Source organism: Capra hircus, chromosome 23 (genome assembly GCF_001704415.2).
Source record: "Capra hircus breed San Clemente chromosome 23, ASM170441v1, whole genome shotgun sequence".
Classification (NCBI taxonomy): Eukaryota; Metazoa; Chordata; class Mammalia; order Artiodactyla; family Bovidae; genus Capra; species Capra hircus.
In genome coordinates, this window is record NC_030830.1 from 23,820,836 (window position 1) to 23,847,754 (window position 26,919).

At 43.3% G+C, this 26,919-nt stretch overlaps 1 protein-coding gene across 2 annotated transcripts; it reads left to right on the plus strand.

The window, feature by feature from the left end:
* On the plus strand, positions 4,247 to 25,353 carry GCM1 (glial cells missing homolog 1). Of its 2 annotated transcripts, XM_005696430.2 has the most exons (7): positions 4,247 to 4,314; positions 5,055 to 5,148; positions 7,068 to 7,272; positions 18,569 to 18,821; positions 19,868 to 19,980; positions 21,569 to 21,697; positions 23,826 to 25,353. In XM_005696430.2, the coding sequence occupies exons 3-7, from the start codon at positions 7,201 to 7,203 to the stop codon at positions 24,558 to 24,560; spliced, it is 1,302 nt and encodes a 433-aa protein (XP_005696487.1). In that variant the 5' UTR covers positions 4,247 to 4,314; positions 5,055 to 5,148; positions 7,068 to 7,200; the 3' UTR covers positions 24,561 to 25,353. The 2 variants fall into 2 exon arrangements, with proteins under 2 accessions (XP_005696487.1, XP_005696488.1); XM_005696431.2 differs by lacking the exon at positions 5,055 to 5,148.

Consider the following 26,919-nt stretch of genomic DNA (forward strand, 5'->3'; position numbering starts at 1 on the left):
AAAGTTCAGCAATGCAAAACTGAAATTACTTGAGCACCAACCTAATAAAGCAGAGATAATTTTGAAATATTTACTAATTTTTGAAAATAACTGTAATAACTCATTACATTTTAACAGAAATCTTATTTTTGTGAAAATAAACTTAAAATCATGTTTTTCTGAACAGAACTATAAAAATTTTATTTTTTGTGAAAAAAGTGTGGTACCCCATTCCTTCGTGGAAATGGTGGAATCATGTCCCTGCTTTGTTTAATCTGTGGTTCTTAAATTATTTTTTAAAAGTTGGTGTTAATTTCCTAATTTGCAAAATTGTTGACGAAACAGAATAGTTTTCTCAGTCCTGTCATCACCCACATTGTTATCAACCTGTAGGGCATCCACTTCTCTTGCCTTTGAGACAAAAGACAACAAAATATTTATAGCAATTGGAAAAAACCCACCACTATGAATTTGAGAGCTTGTTTGGTTTAGATTTTTTCTATTTGGGAGGGGATTGACATTGGGTTTGTGCTTGTGATTTTGATATATATATGTTAGTTATTGTTTCTATTGGCAAAACAGTTCTCAAGCCTCATAGTTAAGTAAATATTTTAAAATTTCATAATGTTTTCCAAAAAGCACCAAGACAGCCAACTGTGGTTCTAAGCAGCTGACCATGTTTGTCTTGTCTGCCCAGAGATTGGAAAGAGAATGCTAAGCCTCTTCTTTCTCAGAAGAGATACAGCTCAGAATCTGCTTTAAGATGATGCAGGTTCTTTTTAGAACTGAGGTACTTAGACAGAACTAGGAGATTCTCCATGAATCACAAATGGCTTAAAGGTTGAGAAATCCTAAAGGAAAAACCCCAAGTTCAGTTTTACGCAGCACAGAAAGTGATCGCTGAGAGGTCACTCGGTTACCTGCTTGAAAGTTTCGTGTGTTACCTAAGTGTCTCGTTGGGTGGATGATGGCTGTTCTCTATGTCCTGCAGGTTGACTCAGGTGAGACATTACCAAGCATTTTCTGATTTTAAGGGGTATCAGGTAAGTGCCTTTGGGTGCTCACCTTTAGAAGCATAAATAAAAAGGAGAGTGGTTTATTTTGAAGTCTGGGCCAAGTTCAGGCTTACTTAGATGGGAGATGTGTTAGTAGGTCTCTAATAATTGCAAGTTGGAGCCATTCATCTCTAAGGGGAAAGAGTGTAGGTAGTCTTTGAGGATCACATAATTGGGAAGGAGAGGCTGGAGCTGGCTTCAGGCTTGTCTGTGTCCAGGTCTCTCTCCTAGTCCTTTGCCTGCCTCTCTCTTCTGCTTCTTGCTCCCTTGTTTGTTTCATCTCTCAGACCTGTCATATGGCCACAAATGTGGCCACAGCAACTCTGAGGTCAGGCTTGCAATTTGGCATCTGAAATGAAAAAAACAATTCATCTACCTCTGATTTGGAAAATTCCAGGGAAGAACTGCATAAGTCAGACTGGGTCCCATGCCAGAAGGGACAGAAAATTCTGATAAACAGCCTTGAGGGAGGAAAAAAATGTTCTTTAAAATGATGAGGTAAGGAAGCAGTGGAATCTTTTTTTTTTAATTGTTTAAATTTTTGGCCACACCATGGAGCATGTAGGATCTGAGTTCCCCTACAAGGGATCGAACCCTCAGCCCCTGCCTTGGAAACATGGAGTCTTAACCACTGGACCATCATTGAAGTCCCCAGAAGCTGTGGAATCTTGATGCCAGGAGGGGCTGGGGTGTCAGACAGGCTTACTCTGTCAGAAAGGAAATGCCTTTTAATGTCTTTCTTCTCTGATTGATTTCTTCTGTGATCAGGGTCAGTTTGCTGATGCAAAGAGATTGGTTACTTAACAATCTTATAAAGATCAAGATACTTAACATTTCTGTGCTTGTTTCCTCCTAGCAATATAGCTTAATGATACTGTATCTCAGGAGGTAGCTGTGAAGATTACAGAATCTAAAGATGCTCTAAGGACCAGTGCTTAGCATGGCCCCTGATATATAGTAAGTGTTTGGTCAGGGAAAGCTGTCATGATTACTGTTGTTATTAATAACAATGCCAGAGATCCAATTAGGAGAGTTTGGGAAAGACTGTGGGGCATGGCCTTGAGAAAGCAGAAATGTCATCACTTATCTGGGACATATGGTCAGTGCTCAACCTGAGTGTGGAGACAGAGCACCTTGATTCACTCAGTTCACCCTGTGTTAGAGTAGGGCTGGTTTTGTGGACAAGGATGGATCTGCTGTGGAGGCTGGAATTCCAGTAGATCTTTCTGTAAAGAGGAAGAGAGTAGAAGATACCAGCTTCACCTTGAGGGAGTTAGCAGCTTAGTGGGGAGCCAGAACCAACACTCATGAACAGTTAAAGCAACAATATGTACTGTAGTATTATGATCGTGCAAAGTTAAGACCTGCATTTGGTGATGTATGTAGGAAGACAACAGTCTGAAAGGACATGGGCAACATATAACCTGTGGGAGTCTCTAGGAACTTGAGAACATGAGGTGATTTTGTTTTTTTAAGATTATCAATTTGGGACTTCCCTGGTGGTCCAGTGGTTAAGACACCGAGCTTTGACTGTAGGGGCATGAGTTCAGTCCCTGGTCAGGAAACTAAAATTCCCCACGCTGCATAGCTCAGTCATAAAATAGGAGAAAAGAGAGATTATGATTTTGTAACTGAGGGGGAAAAAAGTGCTGGTTTAAAGTGATGTAAGACAGCTTACAACCCAGTTAAGAGTTCTGGAATACCACTGAAGTGAGAAATCCTGTGTTCTAGATTTGTTGTGGGAAGGTGTCATAACGGGTGGCATTTGGGGAGCTCCTGAGAGTTGGGTGGGGTACATCTGTATGGAGGGGAGAAGACACCCTAGCGAGGAACCCGGAGCAACTGGACGATCACGGCATGTGCAATTATCACCTCATTTCCTCTCAGCTCTAGTCCACTGTTTGTCCTGCTTCCTGGTTCTGGAGCTAGACCCCAGGACATTTCTCTTTGGCCAGCTGGCACAATGCCAGGCTTTGCCATGCTGCAGCTGTTTGGGGGATAGAGACAGATCCTGACCAAAGTGGGTCTACAAAGAGCACACCAAGATTAACCAAATAAAATACAAGAAAACCATGCAGGGTCTTAACTCCAGATGGGGAGGAATTTCTTAATGAACTGAAACATCTTTCCAACATTGCTGAAGGTCTCCCAGGGCATAACACAGCCAGTGAGGCTGCCCCAGCATCTTGCCTTCCAGCTTACCGATTCCTTCCTCCGATGACCTGGACCCTCCTCCAGGTACTGACTTCTCAGCAGGCTGAGCACACATACTTCTCATACCGTTTTGCCTTTGCCCATGGTGTCACCACTATCTAGGGCTAAGTCTTATTCCTTGACACCGTCAAATGGTTTGTCCTTCAAAAGGCTGATCAGGTATCCTGTTGGTGGAAGAAGATTCCCCTGAGTCTCCTCCCTCCAGCTTAGTACCTTCCCCTCTACATCCTTCCAGACTACTTCTTTTCCATGCATTATGTCATCTTAAGTTCAGTGTCTCCTCATCTTTTCCACTTCTACACTTCTTCGGGGCTTTAACGCTTCCTTAAATCTCCAGAGACTAGCAGACTGCTTGGAACACAGCAGGTGAGCTGAACCAACGTGGGCTGCACCCTGACTGCTTAGGACACTTTTGAAGAAAGGATTATATTATTCTTTGCAATTAAAACACTCAGAATTCATGGGGCATCCATCCTTGTCAGGGGCAGGATGGCATTTTAGTGATTTTAGTAGCTTGGGAGGTGTCGGCTAACCAACATCTTGTCGTTGTTCAGCTGCTAAACATCCATTCCAATGAATTCCACCACTATGACATATCTTGCTGGCTGTCTGTCTTCTTTCTTCTGTACACATACTGAGGTAAATGGTGAAAGAATTAGAATTCAACCGTTACTCAGTGTGCCTTGGGCCCAAACGTTGAAATTACAAGAAAGAAAACATCTGGACTTCCTCATGAGAATCTTAGCAATGTCCATTTCTGTTAAAACGCCTTTTTTGACATGAATAAGGGGAATGTTCATAAGCGTACCATAGAATATTCATCACATTGCTGGCATTCTGGGAAGAATTGGGCTGGGTAAGTGGCTCCCGGGTCACTCTTACCTATCCCAAGCTGAGAGCATCTAGATTTTGATTGGATTATTGCCAGAGCTCATTAGCATAGTGTACCTTGACCTGGATTAGGGAACAGCAGTCTCTGCGTAGAAAATGACCAGAACTTGCTGGGACCTGAATCAGAGAGGAGATTTTTCTGAAGCAGTTTTGTCTCCATCTCCAGAAGTCAGAGGTGAGGAAACCATTACAAAGTTTCAGTTGGAAGATAAATAAATTATGGGGATATAATATACAGCATTAAGAATATAGTCAATAATTTTGTGATAATTGTATGGTAACAGATAGTAGCTTGTCTTTTCGTGATGACAATGTGTTTTACACTTGAGGCTAATCTAATATTGTAAGTCAATTTATATATTAAAAAAAAAATGTAACAAGGCCAGAAATCCTAAGGAGAGACAAACGTCAGGGCGGTGACAATGGTCACTGCGTTGTGTTAATAACCGTGTGAACGGTTTTCATTCGTTCTGCTTGGTCTTCTGTAGAAATGGTGAGACATGAGCACACTTTGGCCCAAGTGGCTTTCAAAAAAGAGTCTGGACAAATGGTTTTTAATCCTGAGGAAAACGGAATTTGCTTGTTTATGTTTCAAAGGCTGCAAACCATCTTTTCTTCTTCCTTGTGTTTTGGCCTTAGCGCTCAGAGAAATACTAAGTTCATGTTCATTTGGCAAAAATTCATATCAGAAAAAATCAGAAAAGCAAGGTAGTTTTTCTGCACAAGATTTTTTATTTCCTTTTCCTTAATTTAAAAACAAAAGAATTATACCGACATTGCTTAGGCTTAAGGCAATATCTTCGACTGTTTTGAAATGTGAATCTTGTTATTCTAATATACTTTTTTTTTAAGTCTGAATTAAAGTCAATCTGTGGCATCATTTATTCTGTAACTTAGGGTTTCTTTCCCAAACAGAATTTGATTTAAACTCAATGGATATTTAATCTTGCACATCAGTGTTTGAGTTGGGGGTACTGAAGTTTCATCTTTTTGGATGACTAGGTTGTAGGTGAGTGTGGGTAGGTATGTTAGGGAGGGAAAAGACTCCTATTAACTTGCTATTTAGTGGCCAAGAGCTTCCTTTACACATTCAGGTCAACAGTCATCTATATCTATGCACTTTACTTCAGTACATCTCAGTGACTGACAAGTATTAGGGTTACATAAAGCTAAATTACTGAGGAACAGAGTACACGGGACTCTGTAAGATTGAGACTATTGAACTAACTTGTGGTTTGAGTGACTCTTAGGTGGTTCTATGTAACAGCATTATGGCTTTAGAGCACCAAGGCATGGAAATGTCACACATGTAAACATGTCTTATTTCACATTCTACTAGCAAGCACATGTCAGCTCAAAATGATTGGGATTTTTCCCCCCTCAGAGTTGAACACTTTAAATATCTTTCCTTCTTTTTACTTTTTTTGGGGGAGGGGAGGGTAAGTTCCTTTTATAGATATGAATTTGAGCAAACTTCGGGAGATGATGGAAGACAGAGGAGCCTGGTGTGCTACAGTCCAAGGGGTTGCAAAGAGTTAGACACGACTAAGTCACCGAAAAACAAATCCCCTTTAACCAATTATAATTAGAAACTAGTATTTCTTGTGGGGGGGATGGAATACAGTTTGCACAAACATTTTTTAATATCTACTATTTCTAAAATACAATTTAATGAAAGTAAGATCAGACAGAATTTTCTTGTGGCGAGCAGGGAAGAGTGAGATTGTTAAAGTCAGAAAGTCTTGAAGGGTGCTTTGGATTAAACAAAGGTGAGAAACACTATTTTAGAGCAGTAGTCCTCAGTTTTTCCCTCCGGGAGACATTTGGCAATGTCTGGAGATACGGTTGGTGGTCAACAAGGAGGGGTGGGTTGCTGCCAACACCTAATGGGCAGAGACCAAAGGATGCTGTTAAATATCCTACAATGTAACCCCCACTGCTGCTGCTGCTGCTAAGTCGCTGCAGTCGTGTCCGACTCTGTGCGACCCCATAGACGGCAGCCCACAAGGCTCCCCCGTCCATGGGATTCTCTAGGCAAGAACACTGGAATGGGTTGCCATTTCCTTCCCCACAGCAAAGATTATCAAATAGGTTTTCAATGTCAGTAGTGCCAAGGTTTTAGAGGAATCTGATAATCATTTGAGAATATTTGAAGATATAAAATATATGAGTGAAGTCGCTCAGTCGTGCCCGACTCTTTGTGACCCCATGGACTTTAGCCTACCAGACTCCTCCATCCATGGGATTCTCCAGGCAAGAGTACTGGAGTGGGTTGCCATTTCCTTCTCCAATATATAAAATATATGCTGGATTATTAATCTCAACGGGAATTTAGATTTTAAAAAGACTTCTAGACACATCTGGCTGTGATGTTCCCCTCTTGTAACACACCCACAGGGTAGCTAATTTATGAAGGTGTATCCATGGAAACAACTCCAAGCCAGTTATCCTTCCCTCCCCAACCCGGTAGGTGGAGGAAAAGGTCCTAACCATTGGCTACAGGTGACCATGGTACTTACAGAGGCCTTTGCACTTGGGGCTAGCAACCAGGAAGGTAGCCCAAACCTGAGGGTGCAAGTGGTGTTCTTCCCCATGGTCAAGCTTTATTCCAGCAGGCTCACTAATCGCTCCTATACTTTGTTTTTGTCTGTTTGTTGGTGCTTCCCAAAATATCAGTGAAACAGTCTTTTCTGGCAGATGAGCGCTGGTATTTTTAATATTTTCTTCTGAATTCCTTTTCTTAAAAGTCATTTTCAACTGGAGGATAACTGTTTTACAGAGTTGTCCTGGTTTTAGCCATACAACAATGCGAATCAGCCACAAGTATACCTATGTCCTCTCCCTCTTCAACCTCCCTCCCCTCCCCCTCCACCCAAGAGCACTGATTTTTATCTCTAATGATCAGTATCACTGTCATTTATTTTTTAGTGTTGGAAAGTAGTCTCCTGGTCTAAACTGCTTGGGTGGACTGATCCAACTGTAAGAGCCTTTGAGAGCAAAATTCTCAAGTGCTTCTAGGGCAGCTGGATAGACGGACACCTGTGGGCGACCTGACTTCATCATGGAACCTGAGAACGCGGATTCTTCAGACAAAGAACTAAGCTGGGATATTAATGATATGAAACTGCCGCAGGTATGTACTTGTTCTCATGCTGTGTTCAGCATTTGGCCGTGAAGCCTTGAACGTTACTTGCTAAGACCTGGAAGGAACTTGGTGAGGGTCCCAGCTGAGTAAATGCCTCTCCTACAGAGTTTCAGTTGGACATCCGACCAAGGACTTTTTTCATGCGTATAACTTTGATGTATTTATTTTTGGCTGTGCTGGGTCTTCGCTGATGCGTGGGCTTTTCTCTGGTTGCGGTGCCCAGGTGTCTCATTTTGGTGCCTTCTCTTGTTGCGGAGCACAGGCTCTAGGGCGTGCAGGCTTCAGCAGGTGCAGCTCCCAGGCTCTAGAGCACAGGCTTGATACTTGTGGTGCACAGGCTTAGCTGCCCTGTGGCATGTGGGATTGTCCCGGACCAGGGATGGAAACTGTCTCCTGCATTGGCAGGCAGATTCTTCACACTGAGTCACCAGGGAAGCCTCCGAATGAGGACTTTTAAGAGGAGATTCCTAAACCCATGATTTGAGAAGGCCCTCACAGACCAGACTCCCCTGGTTACAGACTGAAGCAAAGAAAGTGTTACTTCCTGTCTTTCAAAGTTGTTTTGGCTCCAATGCCACCCGCCTGGCTAGCTAGTAGAGTGAAATCCACGATAACGTGTCTGTAGATTGACTCTCTGTAACACACGAGCTCCCATACAACCTTATTTGCTGGTAGTAATGGGTTTAACCTAAATCTGTCTTTGGGATGTCCCGGTGAGAGTTCTCTTCTAGAACCTTTGTGACTACTACACAGTCCACGCACATGGGGCTACTCTCCAGCTAACAGAGTGGCTTCCATTTCATGTTTTCTTTGCCTTTATCTTTGGCAATGACATTTAAAAAGTTTTTTTTTATTCTGTTTATTTTTGGCTGCACTGGGTCTACCTTGCTTTGCGTGGACTTTCTCTAGTTACTGCAAGCCGGGGCTACGTTTCATTGCAGGGCTCTGGCCTCTCATTACAGTGCCTTCTTTTGTGGAGCACCGGCTCTAAGCGCGCAGACTTCAGTAGTTACAGTATACAGGCTTGGTAGTTGCGGCACACAGGCTTAGTTGTTCTGCGGCCTGTGGAATCTTCCCAGACCAAGGATTGATCCCATGTCCCCTCCATTGACAGGCAGATTCCTGTCTACTGTGCCACCAGGGAAGACCTGGCAATTGACATTTTAAACTCTTAATTTGGTGGAAAACAAAATTTTATATTTTATCTTTTTTTTTTTTTTTTTGCTGAGCCACATGGCTTGTGAGATCTTAGTTCCCCAACTGGAAACTGAATCCCAGGTCACAGCAGTGAAAGCATTGAGTCTTAACCACTGGACCACCAGGGAATTTCCAACATTCGTTGTTTAAAACCGATTTCCCTGACCCCACGTTTTGGTCTTCCTTCCAGTGAAGAAGGTTTTCACTGGAAGTTATTGGGAAGGGTGCCTGGGAAAGCTAAGACGACACTGCCAGAACCATCTAGTGGAAGTCTGATTCTGGGGAATGAGAAATTCGAATTATCCCAAGCAGAGGAGAGGGAATGGAGATTCCACAGTTGTTGTTTTTTTCCACAGTTTTGATTTATACTCATTCCAGATTTCACTCTAAAGAAGGCTTCCAGATCACTCCAAATTTCACTCTAGTGAAGTGCTTCTCCTTATGTTTTCCCTTGAACCTCCTCCCCCATTCTCTCCTGATAGGTTTTGGAAGAGCTAGGAAGCACTAAGTGCTTAAATGAATGCCCTACTTGCCATTCATTTAAGGATGGCTAAATATACCACAGCTAAAACATGCAAATATCTACTTTAAGGGTTTGTGTTTATAGCTGCTTATAATTGGTTTACATTAGTTGTAGCTGTTTTAGGGGAAACTTTCAGATAAATTTTAATTATTCCTGTCTCAGAGACCCATATTCCTAATTCATGATTGCAGGTCCCAAATAGAGAAACTGGACATCTTCAAAAACAAGAGTTGAAGGAAGCAGGTATATAGATGATTTCGCAAATTCCCATCCTAGAGCGGGACCTTTAATGGGGTCTAAGAACACTGTAGTAACATGTATTTTTTCTAGGGCAGAGGATTCATATCATTCATCAAATCTATAGACAAAAGAAAGAACCATGTCCCTGGAGGGGATCTCAGAGTTCATAAAGGTTCATGTTCCAACATGAATTTTCCAAAACTTAAGCCTTCTCAGATACCAGAGACATTTACAAGAAAAGTCCACATTCAATTCTGGAAATATACCGTTTTCAGTTTGTAGGAAAACTTTGGTTGCTCATGGAAATAGATAAGTGTCCTTTAGTTTGTTAAATGTGCCAGGGAAATGATTAAAAGAGCAAATGGTGCCTTAGTGTTTTAGAGAAGGAAATGGCAACCCACTCCGGTATTTTTGCCGGGAGAATCCCATGTACAGAGGAGTCTGGTGGGCCACAGTCCACGGGGCTGCAAAGAGTCAGACACTACTGAAGCGACTAAGCACGGACTCACATTTTCTGAGCAGAATCAACATAGTCCTCATCTGGATTTATGGGGCTGTGGAATCATATCGAGACCCAGCTGAGGTGAAAATAGAAGGTGTTGAAGCCAAGCACAGTAGATTTTATATTTTGAGAGTGTTTCTAAAGGCAGAGCTGTGTACGATGAGAAGCACAAGGCAAGGAAACCAGGCCTAGGCTTTGAATTCCAGTCTTGCCTCCTTTTACCTGTAGAACTTGAGTTGATTTTACCTGTAGAATGGAGTGATTTAGCATTTCTGAGGTCCCCTTTCCTCTTCTGATAATGAAGTTGTTGCACTAAATAGTCTCTTATGGACTCTTTTAGTTCTAACAATCAAGGATCTGGTGACTTGAGATTCAGAAGGTGGCTTGCACCCTAGGACAGGGACTGGGTGCCAATCACAGGGCCTGGCACTTATTAAACAAGAAGGGATGAGTATAAAATTCATGAATGAGTGGGTCCATGGCTTATCATCTGGGTGACGCTAAACAAATCTGTTTTCTTGTTTTCATTATCTCCTCTGTAAAAGTAAAGTAGTAATTCTTCATACACCTTGCTTGAATCTCTAAGTTGTTTAGAACAGATGTGTTCTCAAAATGTGTTCTGTAGTGTGTAAGTTACAAGGAATTTTAATGGATGTTGTGGAGGAAGGAAAGAAGGACTAAGTTCAACCAAGTTAAGCCAATTTCTTCTTTTTTTTTTCCCATGCTATGTGGAATCTCAGTTTTGAACGCATGCCTCTTGCAGTGGAAATGCAGAGTCTTAACCACTAGAGAATTTCCTAAGCCAATCTCTCTGCTGCAGACATAGTGTCTTTCTTACTGCGTTATGGCTCTCCCAAGAGGAGGCTATGTTGGCAATGTCGCCCTAACTTATTTTTGACCACAAAGCTCTCTCTGTTTTTCCATGGAGCCCCTTAGGCAATGAGTGGTCCTCAGACCATCTGTTTGAGTGTTAAAAAAATATGTTTCAAAGAATTCCATCTATAATAGCAAGCACTGGCTTACTACTATTATACATTTCCCCAGTTTCATTCTCTGTCCCCTCCACACAAAGAATTTATAGTTTATTTTTCATATTTGCAAGTTCTTGCCATGGTTCCTACAAATTCCTGCAACTTGTAGATAAATTTCTTTCTTATTAATCCACTGACTTGCTTCAAGTTTCAAGATGGTTACCTGAGTGCTTATTGCATCTTCTGGTCCTGGAAACTCCAAAGGCCCTTTCTATATCACAGATCAAGATCTATGAGTTAATTTTTGGCAATAGTGAACAATGACATCCTCATCAGGACATCAGAGATTTTTGATGTCAGTGGGATGTGTCAGATACCACTGGATGCAGGGGCTGTTAATCCATGTTAACTTTCATGGAAGGACTGATGACTTGGGCCAGTGAAACAAGATCAGTGTCCAAACAGAGAATCAATGCCATATAAAAAAATGCCAGAGGCACTGAAGGAGGGCGTATATAATTTAGCATGACTCCGAAATGTCTGTGGCCGTATTACCCTGAACGTGCCCCCATCTCATCTGATCTCGGAAGCTAGGCAGTGTCAGGCCTGGTTAGTACTTGGATGGGAATACTGAATGCTGCAGGCTTTGGCTTCCCTGGTGGCTCAGGCGGTAAAGAATCTACCTCCAATACAGGAGACTCAGGTTTGATCCCTAGGTTGGAAAGATCTCCTGGAGAAGGAAATGGCAACCCACTCCAGTATTCTTGCCTGGGAAATCCCATGGACAGAGGAGCCTGGCGGGCTACAGTCCACAGGGATCGTAAAGAGTCTGACCCGACTGAGCGACTAACACTTTCACTTACTTTCAGGCATGGGGATAGAGGCTGAGCATTTGGCAAAAGGGCTCTCTCTGGACAAGCATATTGTAAAAGGTGAGAGGATTAGGTCAGATGAAGATAAGACAAACAAGGCAAAGTAGAGCACTTTGAAGTTCAAAGGCTCCCTACAGGGGAGCCATGCACAGGCATTCAGTAAGGAGATCTTGGAGACAAGCGGCCTGAAAGGTGGTTTGGAGGCAGAATTGTTTCATGTGCCCTCCTCTCTTCTTTCAGCTGCATGTTTGTCTTTATAAATCTTCTTGGAACTCATTTCTGATCACTTGTCTAACTTGTGGTTAATTTGATACCACTTCTACTTAATCCAGCCTCCACAGAGTCAGCCCAGAACTGCAGGCACTGAACTTACTCAAAACCATCATTGATAAATGCCTATTTATTCCAGTCCAATGTAATAGACCAATTTTGCTTTCTTTTTCTATTCCCTTAAACTACTTTAGAAGTTCAAATATAATTGCTGTAGGGTTTGCTTGATCCAAGCCGCAAAAGTCTGGGTTGGGTTAGTCTTACCTCTGTTGAAAATGCTCACCACATGTTTCATTGGGCTTCCCAGGTGGTGCTCATGGTAAAGAACCTGCCTTCCAATTGCAGGAGGTGTAAGAGACACAGGTTTGATCCCTGGGTTGGGAAGATCTGGAGGAGGGCATGGCAACCCACTCCAGTATTCTTGCCTGGAGAATCCTATGGACAGAAAAGCCTGGCGGGCTACTGTCCAAAGTGTCACAAAAAGTCTGACATGACTGAAGCGACTTAGCATGTACATACATGGTTCATTATAAGGATGCTTCTCATTAACATTGATTGTAATACTTGAGAGCCTTGAATGATAAAGAAATCTCTTTCTTTTTTTTTCTGGTTGAAAATCGGGAAGAAAACCAATTCCTTTTTCTTCTCAATAGTACCCACTGAACAGGGAGACGGGAGCGGCTGCTATCTCCCTGCACCTGCCAGATTCTCTGAGCAGAAGCACAAGCTAGTCCAATAGCCCCACAGCAGACAAACACCCCGAATCATTTTGTTCCTTGAACATGAGCAGTTTGCCGATTAAACCCACAACCAAAGCCACACGGAGCTATTAACTCACACAATTCCAAGGTTTAAATATACTTTTTGTAGAGAAAATCTTAAACTATACATAGGTGAAACATAAATACGGGGCCACTTGAAGCCTGGAGAATCAACCCCAAAGAGGCCATGTCTCTGATGAGTTCATTCCTGGACCATGGTTTTAACAAGCATAATTTCCTTTGCCTCAGTCTTACGGGCAAAAGTGAATCTCTGAGCTCCTTCTGTGAATTTGTGTGGATAAATGTAATCGGAACAAGCTCGTTGTAACCAGATGTGTCTTGGTGCTAGGGAGCTAAGGGGTAAATACGAGTCTGCATTTCTGGTGAATTATTATCTGACTGGATGGTCAGGTCACCTTGCTGTTGGTCTGACGGGGACACTCGTGACTTTGTCCTCTTTGCCCGGCATTCTGTTTGCTCTCAATGTCATTTGAACTCCCTGGGACATCTCCACCTATATGGACCCTATATGGTCATTGGATCCCCCCACTTTGGGAGCCAGAATTCTTCTGCTGCCCTCTGCTTCTGGGGTGGTGGAGATGGTAGCAGAGACTCTCATTGGGTGCCTACCAGGAGGTCCCTTGCTTAGCCAGGTGGAATTGGGAAGGAAAGGGGGAAAAGAAAAGGTAGGGGGTGACAGAATTGGAAAGCTGGGGCACTCTGCCCCACCTTAGTGTTGCCTGAGCAAATATAGAACTTTTGACCTGCATCCTGACCTTTAATAAAGGTAGGAAATTGCAAGATTACCCAAAGGCAGTAATGCTTAGGTTAACCCAAAAGCATTTAGTTGAATTGAATTTCTCTCTTTGAAAACATTTGGAGTTGGGTTTCCAGTTGGTTCAGAGAGGTAAGTTCCCGAAAAGTTGAAGGTAAATCAAAATGCTGGATAATTTTTTTTTTCTGTGCTCCATAAGTAATATCTAATTTTTCCCTCTCTGATTTGTTTAAACATGTATCTGTTTGCTAACCCTGTTTTATTTGGAAACATTTATTTCTCAGGAATTTATAAGTTATTCTTATTAAAGAAAACCTAGCAGATAATTGTTTTACACTAGAGTGGATTATATCCCAAGGGAAAATCATTTTTAATATAATAGCATGCTGATATAAATATTTTTGATATCTCGTTTCAGAATTTTGATTTTAGTTCATTAGTTTTATGTAACAGTGTATATTTCTTAAGATACCCATTAAAACTTCAAGTAGTTAAATAAATGAGAATGAAGGAGGAATGAAAGGTGCTATCATTGCATGGCTTCAAAGGTTTTGAGCGACTTAGAAGACTAAGTCTCTTAGGGACAAAAATTACATAGAGAAGTCACAGAAATATTCATTAAACCACCAATGATATTACCCATGATAAAATACAATATAAATTTATTATATTTATATGTTGGAAACCTTAAGAATATTCCCTTTAACTTATAAACTTCTTAACCAAGAGGAAAAACAAAGAGTTACTCATGAAAATTTAGAAATAAAAATAAACAGAAGATCTGAAAAGAGGGAAATGTTTTGTGAGGAATTGTTAAACAAGATTAAGAAATAATCGTTCTTCCTTTTAAAAGTTATGCTCTAGTGCCTTAAATTTTAGTAGATTTTCAGAGTTCCCTATCATTCAATACCTGGATTCCTTTGCATCACTGGAATCTAGGTTTTCTCATATTTGCAATGTCAAAAAATGTCAGAAATCCTACAAAAGTCCAAGTCACAAGATTGGTCATATGCAAATAGCCAAGAAAATATCTTGATGTAAATATTCTTGCTCCTGGTAATTTTCTTGAGGTTGTACGTTGTCAGACTTATTACTGGCTTATTAATGGAATTGGAAAACTAAGGTACTGGTGGAGGAACTGATGGGAAAAAAAGCTTACCATACCGTGGAATGCAGAACAAACTGTGGGCTTTAGAACGAACCTCAACAATATTAAAATAATCAAAAACACAGAGTGTGTTCAACTACAGTGGATCCAAACTAGACATTAATAACAGAAGACAACAGGAAATTCTGTAAATACACAGAAACTAAACAATATATTTCTAAATAACTCATCAAAGAGGAAAACTCATAGGGAAGAGAAAACATACATTAAACTAAGAGAGAAAGAAAAGACAGCCCAGAGCATTTCTTGCTCCACTGGCAGGGAGTCCTTGCTTTAATTGAAATATTTGAATTGCTCTCACAAACACTGTAGGTTCCTTCTGGTTTGTGGTGTCTACGCCATTGACCAGACTGAAGGGGCCCCTCACCTTTATTTATTTAAAAAAAATTATGTATTTACTTGGCTGCACTGGGTCTTTAGTTGCATCTTCATTGCAGCATGGGATCTCTTAGTTGCAGTATGTAGGATCGAGTTCCCCAACTGGGGTTCGAATCTAGACCCCTTGCAGTGAGAGCCTGGTGTCTTAGTCACTGGACCACCAGGGAGGTCCCATCCCACACCTTTAAAACATGGAAATCTCAGCTTTCCTTCAAGACCACCTTGTTCTTGTCTCTGCTGCCCTGACACCTGTGCTTTGTATTGGAATAATTCAAATCCACTGGTAGATTTCTGCAGCCCAGATTGTTAAAGGTCCACATTTTAACATTTTAACCTACCTTGTTATTACTTCAGAAGATAAAATATTATGCTTTTGGCGGCATGTCTGTGGCAGAAGACAGCACTGTTTAGAGCTTTGGATCAGAAGGAAGAGAAGAGAAGGTGGGTGGAGGAACCAGAAGACAGAGAGGGAAAGAGGGGGCCGCTTCCGGGGGCTGCCCGAGGCTGTGTGTTGAATTAATACCACTCAGAATTACCAGAGAAGTTGGGGAGAGAACTGGAGAATACAGCTCACTTAGCATCTTGGCCGGGCAGCCTCTTTCCTAGAAACTAGAAGCAGTCACCTTTGGAGCAGAGGGGACCCCCTACCCCGAGACACCACCCCCTTTCCCCTGTCCTTCTGGAGCAGCATCCCCTTTCCTCACCACCGGACGGCACAATGGAGCTATTGTTGTCACTGTTCTGAGACAGAAGCTCAAAACCAGGAGCTGTGCCAATTAAATTTTGGTTTTAGAGGGGCCTGGACTCCTGTCTTACATTTGTCTAAACAAGGTTTACAGTGTCAAGTGACTTCTCTGGGGGTCATCTCCTAAAAGCTGCTGGCCCTCACACCCAATGGCTGGTGTGTGTTGCCCAAGATCAGAAGACTAACAGCTAACACTGATGTGGAACTTGCTGTGTGCCAGGCACTGGCTCTATTTTTTATTGATGTATAGTAGATTTGCCATGCTGCTTTAGTTTCTGGTATACAGCAAAGTGATTCAGTTACACATTTATCAATGTATATTATTTTCCATATTCCTTTCCATTACAGTTTATTATAGGAAATCAAATAGAGTTCCCTGTGCTATACAGTAGGACCTTTTTTTTTTTAATTTATTTTACATATATAGTAGTTTGCATCTGTTAACTCCAAACTGCTAATTTAGCCCTCTCTGCTTTCCTCTTTGGTAACTATAAGTTTGTTTTCTATGTCTGTGAGTTTATTTTCATTTTGTAGATAAATTCATTTGTATCATTTTTTTTTTCCTTTTTTTCCCCTCTGCTACACACAACTTGCAGGATCCTAATTTCTTGACCAAGGAATGAGCCCAGGCCCTCGGCTGTGAAAGCACTAAGTCCTAACCACTGGACCACAAGGCAATTCCCTGTATCTTTTTTTTTTAAGATTCTACATATAAGCAATATGATATTTGTCTTTTTTTTTACTTGCTTCAACTTAGTATGATCACCTCTAGGTCGAGCCATGCTGCTGTAAATGGTGTTATTTCATTCCTTTTCCTGGCTGAATATTCCATGATATGTATGTACTACAACTTCTTTATCCACTCATCTGTCAGCGGACACTTAGGTTGCTTCCATGTCTTGGCTGCTGTGAGTAGCAAGCACTGTTTTGAATGTTTTGTGTATATTAACCCGTTCAGTCTTCAAGCATCCCTGTCGGGCAGGTACTCCCACGGCCCCCATCTCACAGAGCAGAAAGAGGAGCCCTGAGCGGGAAGGAACCCTCTCAGGGTAAGGCCCACACCCTGGCCTCCACAAGTTGCGCTCCTACTAGCAGCTGACAAGCTCTCTGTGAAGGGCCAGATAGTAAATATTTTAGGTTTTGTGGGCCATACAGTCTTGAGTGCACCTACTGGACTCTGTCATGGTGTATAAATGTCTTCACAGACAACACATATGAATGAACATAGCTGGGTTCCAATAAAACTTTATTTACAAAAACAGGCATTGGGGACTTCCTGGTGGTCCAGTGGCCAAGACTCTGCTCCCAAAGCAGGGGGCCTGGGTTCGATCCCTGGTCAGGAAACTAGATCCTACATACTGCAACTAAGAGTTCACATGTCAAAACTAAGACCTGACACAGTCAAATAAATAAATATATTTTTTCAAAAAACAGGCATTGGACTGGATTTGGCCCATGGTCCTAGCTTGCAGACCCTAGCTCTTCACTATTAATTAGTACTACCTCTCATGTACATAAAACCTCTCATTTTTATTTCCTCAGACCCATTTCAATCTCCATGAAATTCCATACAAATGACAACTATCATTAACAATATAAAACTTACAAGTTACAACGCATCTGCTCTTCCCAGTACTTTTGTGAAGAGTGTTTTATCAATATCCCCATTTAAGAGAAGAACAAAATGAGTCTTCAGAGACAGCTGCCTACCCAGAATCTCATGTTACAAAGTTCTTTGGCGTCTGCTACACTTGAACTCCAACTTGGAGAGACATGACCTCCTGTAACTTCCCTTCTATCCTGATGCTTGCTTTTCCTCCTCAAACATCTTGTTTTTCCTTTCTCATATTCTATGCTGTGTTTTCTTGTGTGAGGAGCAAAGGAGAAGCACCCTTTGGAGCTTCTAGAATCTAAACGCTAACCTTCCAGAAGCTTCTTGTTGAAAAATGTTTCTTATACCAAGTCTCTGGAAGCTGCAAGAATGGGCACTGCTTAAGTTTGACCACTGAGATTGCTAATGATTCTCACTCTAAGAACTGGCCAAACGTGGCCATGAGCCATAACTTCACTAACATTCAGCCAGAGCTCCCTGCATGCCAGGTGATACGCTAAGTACTTTTTATATGTTATCCTGTGTAACTCAGACCCACTCGAGGTAGGTAGGTCTGGTTATTTCTATTATGTAGATGTAGAAACAGAGGCAAAGAAAGTCAAATAACTTATGCTATGAGGATTGAGTGTCCTGTGCCCCTGCCCACTTAAGGAGGAGAGTTTTGTTTAGTTAGGTACCATGGGCAGGGAACTGTGTCAGTCCCGGGCAGGAACATGAATGTTTTCAATCGAGCTCAACTTGTCCTTACTCCTCCACCCTGTTTGAGGCGCATGAACATGAGAGTAGAGCAAAGGGGAGAAGAGTTTCCGCAGAGGAGGAAGTGGCTCTCCAGCCTTCCACCGCGATTCTCAGGTGGTTTTGCATTAAACCCTCCACTGTCTCAACAAGCTAACCACCACCGGGAGCGTGACACTATCTCACTGCCCTGTCCCAGTGCCGTCCATAGCCACTGTGCAAGAGTACCATCGTGTTGCTTCACCCTCCAACATTCTCAGTGAGCAGTGGTCCTCACTCTCATCACCAAAGGCTAGAGGAGCATCAGTCACGCAGAGGGCTGCATCATAAGCCATTCTGGTCCAGGGGGCAGATGTGGGATGGACCCAGTGGTCACATGGCCGCAGCTGGGCTGTGCACGCTCAGACCATGTGGTAAGATCCAGCTTGGTCTTTGCCAGAGATACAGTGCCCAGAAGAGCTGCGCACCAGGCCACCGTTATGCCCAGTGGTGACTTCAGCTGGAACTATAATCATCTCCTTTGTGTTTGCATCAGAACGTGAAAAAGACGGACTGGTTCCAGGAGTGGCCCGACGCCTACGAGAAACACATCTACAGCTCCGACGACAGGAACGCACAGCGCCACCTGAGCAGCTGGGCCATGCGCAACACCAACAACCACAACTCCCGCATCCTCAAGAAGTCCTGCCTGGGTGTGGTGGTGTGCGGACGCGACTGCTCGGTCGCCGAGGGCCGCAAGGTCTACCTGAGGCCAGCCATCTGCGACAAGGCCCGGCAGAAGCAGCAGAGTGAGTGGCGCTCCCGCAGAGGGGCCTTAAAGTTCTCGCTCCTCCCAGGGGCCCAGCCTCTGTGCTGGAGGGTGGAGGAGACCAAGGCCGTTTCTAGAGATCATTTTAAGGCGAGCGAGCCAGCCCCCTGGGCCCCTGTATTCCCATAGATCTACCGTGCCTGCTGCACCCACCGCTAACACTGCTCCCTAGGGTTAAGATCTGATTTGGGGCCTCTATTAAAAGGAGGATGCATCACTCAGGGGACAAGCATTAACTCATCAGCACAGTCACATATATGAATAGTGTAAGAGAAAGTTGTGCATCAGGCTTGCCACCCTACACCTTCGGGAATGGGATCCCCCAAATGATCTCAGTGAGTGCTTTGATCCGAAGGGGGACCCAGGACTAAATCTGAGGTTAGACTCAATTCCATGCCATTTAGGTTCAGGCCATCATCACATGCTAATTCTTTTTTTTTTTTTTTAATCGTATTCATCAGATTGTGAAATAGATGCATTCACCATTCCCTGTGCATTGCCCACTTCAGACCTCAAGTTACTTCATGTTCTTTCCTCGTCCTTTGTTTTCCAAACTTGCTCTCAGGGCAGGGCGGTATCAGTCATTTACATGTTAGTGGAAATTTAGTAGCTGCATTCTGTCTGTTGTGTGGTTTTGCTCCTTGACCCTTAGTTCAAATTGTGAAATGAAAGAATTTTTTCCTCTTTATAAAGAATTTGAAGTATCAGTAAATAAGGAGAGAGGGATTTTTTTTTTTTTTTGCTTAAAAGAGCTCCCACCCCCTGCCCACCCCCGACCTGTAAAATATTCCACTGAGTAAGTAACTGCTTCCTCTACCGCCTGTGAGAGTGACCTGGGCTGCTTGAGTGGTCTGGTCTCCTAGGCCCAGGAGGCCCATTCCCAGTGGGTGAAAGTCTGTAACACTGTGCCCAGGTGGACTCTCTGCTGTGCAGGAGTCAAGTGTGACCCAGGCAGAGCTACACAGACTCAGGGGTCTGCTGGCTGGGCTCTGCCGGGCATGGTCACCTTCCTCTGCTCTTTTGTAGGGAAACGCTGTCCCAACTGCGATGGGCCCCTGAAGCTCATTCCCTGCCGGGGCCACGGGGGCTTTCCCGTCACCAACTTCTGGAGGCACGACGGACGCTTCATATTTTTCCAGGTTGGGTTTATGTTAGAGATTCCGTTTCTCTTTACTTCAGGAACTGTTCACAGAGCACGAGAGAGACTTGCCTCCGGGAGAGGCACAGGTGGAGGGGAATCTGCACCCTCCCTGGGGGAACCCTCTGGGCAAACGAATGTCTGTACCCCGAACCTCGAGAGAGGAGCCAAGGGTGGAGCCCAGGTTCCAAGGGGGCGACCGCTGTCGGCAACATGAGCCCCCATGCACTGGCCTTCCACAGACCCAGCTCTGTAAACATGGACACATTGCTTTACTCCCCTAAGCCCTAGTTTTTGGTAAAATGTGGTATTAAGGGGTCCTCTCCAGGGAGGTGGTAGACTCTGAGAGCTGGACTGTTTGGATCTGAGTCCTTGCTAAACCTGCCTCTGAAAAGAAAATGCTGTGAATGTATAGGGTTTGCCAACTTCTGGAATATAACTATTCTCATCATGGGTGATTTCAAGTTGATTTCCTTTAAGTTAATTATTTTAGTATGCATTTTTTCATAATACTTACATGATCATAAGGTTGAATACAGGGTTTCATGGCAAAAGCATATCAGAAATTAATATTGAAGGTAATAGAGAATGAAGATATTAAGCTTGACAGAAATTCTCTGGAAAGAGCTCTTCAGTAGAACTGTGTAAGACGACCTGAAATTTTCTTTCCTTGCTTTCCTCTTTGTTCATTCAGTATCTCCAACAAATATATTTTAAAAATTTTTAATTCTATTGGAGTATAGTTGATTTAGGGGGGCTTCCCAGGTGGCGCTAGTGTTAGAGAAGCTGCTTGTCAATGCAGGAGACACAAGAGACACGGGTTTGATCCCTGGAGGAGGAAATGGCAACCCACTCCAATATTCTTGCTTAGAAAATCCCACAGACAGAGAAACCTAGTAGTCCATGGGGTCATAAGCAGTCGGACATGACTGAGCATGCACGTACACCCATAGTTGATTTATAGTGTTGTGTTAATTTCAGATGTACAGCAAAGTGTCAAAACATTTTTAACAACCAGCTCACAAAATACCTGAATGGCCAACAGTTGGCTCTCCACCTGGCTGGCTCTGGCACACTCTGGATCCCAGTTCCCCCACTTTACTAGAGGAGGTTTCCATGCCTCTATCTCCTCCTACTCTGTAAGCTGGGGATGATGGTAATGGTGTGGCCCTCACAGCATTGCACTGAAGATTCAAGGATATGTGTAATCAGTGTTACTCATTATCACTATGGGTGTGACGTGGCAGGGCTGGGGAGAAGCAGCATGCAAAGAAGGCGTGCCATCAGCAAAGACTGGCCGGTGGGTGGGCTTCTTGTTCAGTCACTAAGTTGTGTCCGACTCTTTTCAACCCCATGGACTGCAGTATGCCAGGCTTCCCTGTCCCTCACTGTCTCCCAGAGTTTGCTCAACCTCATGTCTGTTGAATCGGTGATGCTATCCAACCCTGGGAGGATCTTAAAAGGTTGCTCTGATCTTGTGACAACAGTCAACTGCAACAGCACCCAGTCCGACAGCAGAGAACAGGATAAAACTTTAGATACCATGAAGTACATCTAGTTGTTTATCTCACTGCTTCTTCTCCTTTAAGTCAAAGGGAGAGCATGACCATCCAAAGCCAGAAACCAAATTGGAAGCCGAGGCCAGAAGAGCAGTGAAGAAAACACACTCGGCGTCTTCCTCAGTCTCCTCGAAGCTGAAACAGAACCCAGAGATAAAGGTAAACTTGCTCCATGCATCTTCAAAATATGTGGGGACTTGCCATCCCTGTGGTGGCAGCCTTAGATTTCCCTGTCATCACCTACAAGTGAGGGCTTCACACATGCCGCTAGCGTTAAAGAATCCATCTGCTAATACAGGAGACCCAAGAGATACAGGTTCTACCCCTGGGTCAGGAAGATCCCCTGGGTCAGGAAGATACCCTGGAATAGGAAATGGCAACCCATTCCAATATGCCTACCTGGAAAATTCCATGGACAGAAGAGCCTAGAAGGTGCAGTCCATGGGGTTGCAAGTCAGACACGACTGAGAACAAATTCCTAGGCAGAATTTATCTGTGATGGATTAAGCATGCTCTTAGCAGGTCTTTGAACCTACAAAGGAGAGCCCCAAATCATATATCTTCAGGCTCACCTATGAGCTAGCATCTGGCAAAGAAACTGAATATGTAAATATGAATACTTTTCCTCTTAATGTCTACCATCTTTGTAGTATGCTCTCAACCGTAAAGTCCATATAATTTCAGAATCGTCTTCCCTACTGTAGTTAAAAAGAGACCTGAATTAGTACTTAACCTTTGTTTGGCACTCTCTGCATTTCTGCTAGAACCAAAAAGAAATGATCTGCACAAAAATTGAGCCTCATACTTCTTTACTCTCCCCCGAAGCCGATGATTTCCTTAGTGCACTTCACCAAGATGAAATAACCAGGCAGTTTTTGAAAACAGTGGTCATCTGGGGATGTAGGGGTGCCCACTTCTCCCCACAGTCAAACAGCGCTGTGATGTTCACGGCTTTCTGGGTGTCATACTGTAGGTAGGGTTTGTCTCCTTAATAGTGTTTTACTAATTCCTATACTTTTCCCTAGGCTTCCCAGGTGCTGCTAGTGGTAAAGAACCCGCCTGCCAATGCAGGAGATGCAGATTCAATCCCTGGGTGGGGAAGATCCCTTGGAGGAGGGCATGGCAACTCATTCCAGTATTCTTGCCTGGAGAATCCCATGAACAGAGGAGCCTGGTGGGGCTAGAGTCCATAAGGTCACAAAGAGCTGGACACGACCGAAGTGGCTGAACACGCATGCAGCATACTTTTTCTGCTGGTCTATGGTCCACGTTTCAGGAGCACAGAAATTGAGCCAGTCCATCCTTGGAGGTTCTAATGTTCCTTAAGGGGAAAAAGTCATAATTTGAGTCATAATTTCAGGGAAATAGGAGCCCCTGAATCCCACCTACCAACCCTGGCAGAAGTTGCAGGGGCTTCCTTCTCACTCACCCTTCCTGGTCAGTCTTTCCAACTCCATCCTCTTATTCCTCAGTTGTTGTTGTTGTGTAGTTGCTAAGTCGTGTCTGACTCTTTTGTGACCCCATGGACTGTAGCCTGCCAGGCTCCTCTGTCCATAGGATTTTCCAGGCAAGACTACTGGAGTGGGTTGGCATTTCTTTCTCAGGAGATCTTCTCAACCCAGGGGTCAAACTTGCATCTCCTGCGTTGGCAGGCAGATTCTTTACCACTGAGCCACCAGGAAAGCCCTATTAGGCAATAGTTTTACATAAACAAGAAGATAACTGAGTCCTTAAGCAGATTCTTTTCTTGTGATTAACTGGAGAATGATATACCTTCTCCATTTAGGAAAAGAAGTTGACGACGTCATATGCCAGAGGTCTGTGATTCAACAAAGTGAGCTCGGAGTTTCTTGAGGAAAAAAAAATAAACTCTTGGAATCCACTAAAAAGTAGAGAAGTCAAGGAGGAAGTTGAGATTCCCCTGAGGATAATGTAAAACTCTGAAGCTGTGGTTTGATTTGTCTTAGATAGCCCCTTACAAGTTTCTCACAGAGGCAGTCAGGGTTTCAGATTTGCATTTGAGGTGGAATGTTCTAAACATTCTCCCTTCTGAGTAAAAGAAGGCCCATGCGGCCCTTCCTGGTTGGTCAGATCTCGCATTGAAATGGCAGCAGCCTTGAGTTCTTGCAGGCCTCGTGTGCTTGTGCAAAGCCCTGTGTATGTTTGTGCTTCGAGTATGTAGGGAATGAGGAAAATGCACAGAGCACTTACTTGTGCAGGGTCACTCATGGATGCCTGGGGTAGTAGGGTGAGTTTAACTTATTAACACGAGCTTTTGTCTTTCCAGCCTCTTCCAGGTGAAACACAGAGTTGGGAAAATTTAACTTGGTCTTTCCAGGAAGCTGTCCAACTGCCTCCTAGTTACAGCGGACATGTGATAGGTTACACTCCCCAGCAGAAGGCATGGAATGATGGCTCATCCTTCCCCGAGAGCTATGGTTTGGGGGGTACCTCTGAGCTGGCAAACCTCACTCCCACCCTGGGCCCCCCTCAGCTCTACGACAAATGGGATTTGTCCCACAGTCGGGTCTCCAGCAGTGGAGACCTGCTCCAGCCCTCCATCTCTGGAGTCTTCTCTGATTACAGTGATCTGCAGGCATGGAATAAGAATGTGGCTTTGGGGCGAAGTCCTCTGAATGACAACAGTTGTCCCAGTTACCCATTTCCTCTGACCAGCTGGCCCTATGACTTCTCCCCTTCCCAGAGCTCTTCAGAACCCTTCCACCAGCCGGTTCCCGTGGAACCACCAGCAGTCAAATCCAGCTATCCACCCATATGGCCAAATCAAGGGGGTGAACTTTATGAAGAGAAGGTGCCTGTGGATTTTAACAGCTACCACCCTCCCACCACATGCCATTCACCACAGGAAGACCCCCTTCTCCTCAGCCATACCTCTCAGCCTTATCATCAATATGTCCTGCCTGGCAAGAGCAACAAATGGGATTTTGATGAAGAAATGGGGTGCCTGGGTTTGGATCACTGCAACAGTGAGATGCTTCTAAACCTCTGTCCTTTAAGATGATCCAAATCAGAGCCCTTGTGCACTGCTGGCGGGAGTGTCATTTGCAGCCACTGTGGAAAACAGTATGGAGCTTCCTCAAAAGATTAAAAGTAGAACTATACCAGATGATCCAGTAATCCCACTCCTAGATGAATACAGAATGAAACCAAATCACTGTCCTGAAGAGACATCTGCACCACCGTGCTCACTGCAGCCTCAGTTACAGTAGCCAAGACATGGAAGCAACCCAAGCAGGTGCATGGGTAAAGAAAATGTGGGGCGTGTATATATATACAAATATATATATATATATATATATATTCCATTGAGCTGTAAAAAGGAAATCAAGTCATTTGGACCTTGAGGGCATTATGCTAAGCCAGAAAGAGAAAGACAAATATTGTATGATCTCGCTTACATGTGGAATATTAAAAAACCCAAATTTATAAGAAACAGAGATCAGATTTGTGATTTTCAGAGGCAGAGGGTGAGGGGCGGGAAAAGTGGGTGAAAGTGATCAAGAGGGAGAAACTTCCAGTTTTAATATAAATAAGTTCTGGAGATGCGAGGTACAACATGACTGTTAACAAGTCTGTACCATAGTTAACAAGACTGTACCATATATTTGAAAGTTAAGAGAATAGAGCTTAAAAAGTATCGCAAGGGAAAAAAAAATACAACTGTCTGGTGACGACTATTAACCACTCTTAATGTGGTGAACACTTTGCAGCGTATGCATGTATCAGGGCATTATGGTGTACACTTTAAACTTATACAATGTTATTTGTCAATTATATCAATAAAATTATGTCTCAATAAAACTGGGGGAGAAAAATGGCTGAAATCTTTTATAGCCATTTAAAAAACTGGAGGTGATAGCTGAAAGAATTTCTATAGGAAGTAGTTTTCAAAGGGCAACCAACCGCAGATAAGTCAGAATCATGATGGCAAGCAGAAGGCAAGACTTCTTTCTTACTGTGAGTAAAATCTTGGCCTGTCCTCCTCCGCTCTAATAGGGGTATTAGAGAAGTCTTCAGGGGTACTAGAGTACTAAGGCAGTCCTCAGGAGCACTGGGGTACTAAGGGAGTCCTCAGGAGTACTAGAGTAGTCTTCAGGAGTACTAGAGTATTAGGGGAGTCCTCAGGAGTTCTAGAGTGCTCCACAGTGAGGATTGAAAACTTGTCCAACCTGTGGCAGGCTATTTCCTCTGCTCCTTTTTCCCCCACAATATTTGGGAATCTCAGCACCTAAGCTGCATTATCTGTTCCATTTTCAATGTCCTTTAAATGACCTCAAACCAAGCAGATATGAAAAGCCAGCTACCCAGGATCTCAGCTAAGCCTTCTTGGAAATGGAACGAAGGACCAGAGAGAGTGAAAGAGCTTCAGAGGAGCAGAAAGATGAAGTAGTTAGCACTTTGTCTAGTATGAAACATACAGAATTGGTTTATAAGATGTGTCCCCTAGTTGGTTTTTAAGACTCATCAAGACAAGGGATAAGACCCAACCCTATTTCCTAAAGACAAAGAGCAGCAAAATTAAATGACTGCATGAAGAGACATTCCAGGGGCACCAGACAGTCCCCTTTCCTTCCTCCTCTCCTCCCTGTCTTCCCCTTCCACGAGGGCTCTACTTTTGTCTCATTTGTCTTTATTTTTACAGTGTTGAACAGCACAGTTTCCAAATATGCGCTTGAAAATGTTTGCTTAGAAGAGTCCTTGTATAATTAACATGGCCATGGTCAGGCAGTTTATTTGAATGCCAGTTCGTTTTTTTTTGCTGAAGTACTTTACAAAAAAGGTGTGCCCAGACATAAAATCAGGAAAGAACCATGCAATCCGCGAATATTTTCAAAATAAATGCTCTTTTCTATTTGAATAGTGACAAATGCACGTGATACAAAATTGGACTCCTAGTGTCCTTCTTAAGGCAACTATTCTCTGCTTTCCAAAGATTAGAGATATTCTCTGCATATAGTCATCCTCCCTTATCCATGGTGTGGGTATGTTCCCAAACCCCCAATGGATGCCTGAAATCACAGAGAGTACTAAACTCTATACATACTAAGTTTTCCCTATACATATATGCCTGTGGAGGTTTAGTCACTAAGTCGTGTCTGACTCTTGGACCCCATGGACTGTAGTCTGCTAGGCTCCTCTATCCATGCATTTCCCAGGCAAGAATACTGGAGTGGGTTGCCATTTTCTACTCCAGGGGACCTTCCTGACCCAGGGAATGAATTTGGATTTCCTGCATTGCAAGTGGATTCTTTACCAACTGAGCTACCAGGGAAGCCCATACCTACCTATGACAAAGCTTAAATCATAAATTAGGTTCAGTAAGATAATATCTGAATTGCTGGCATCATTATTGTTACACT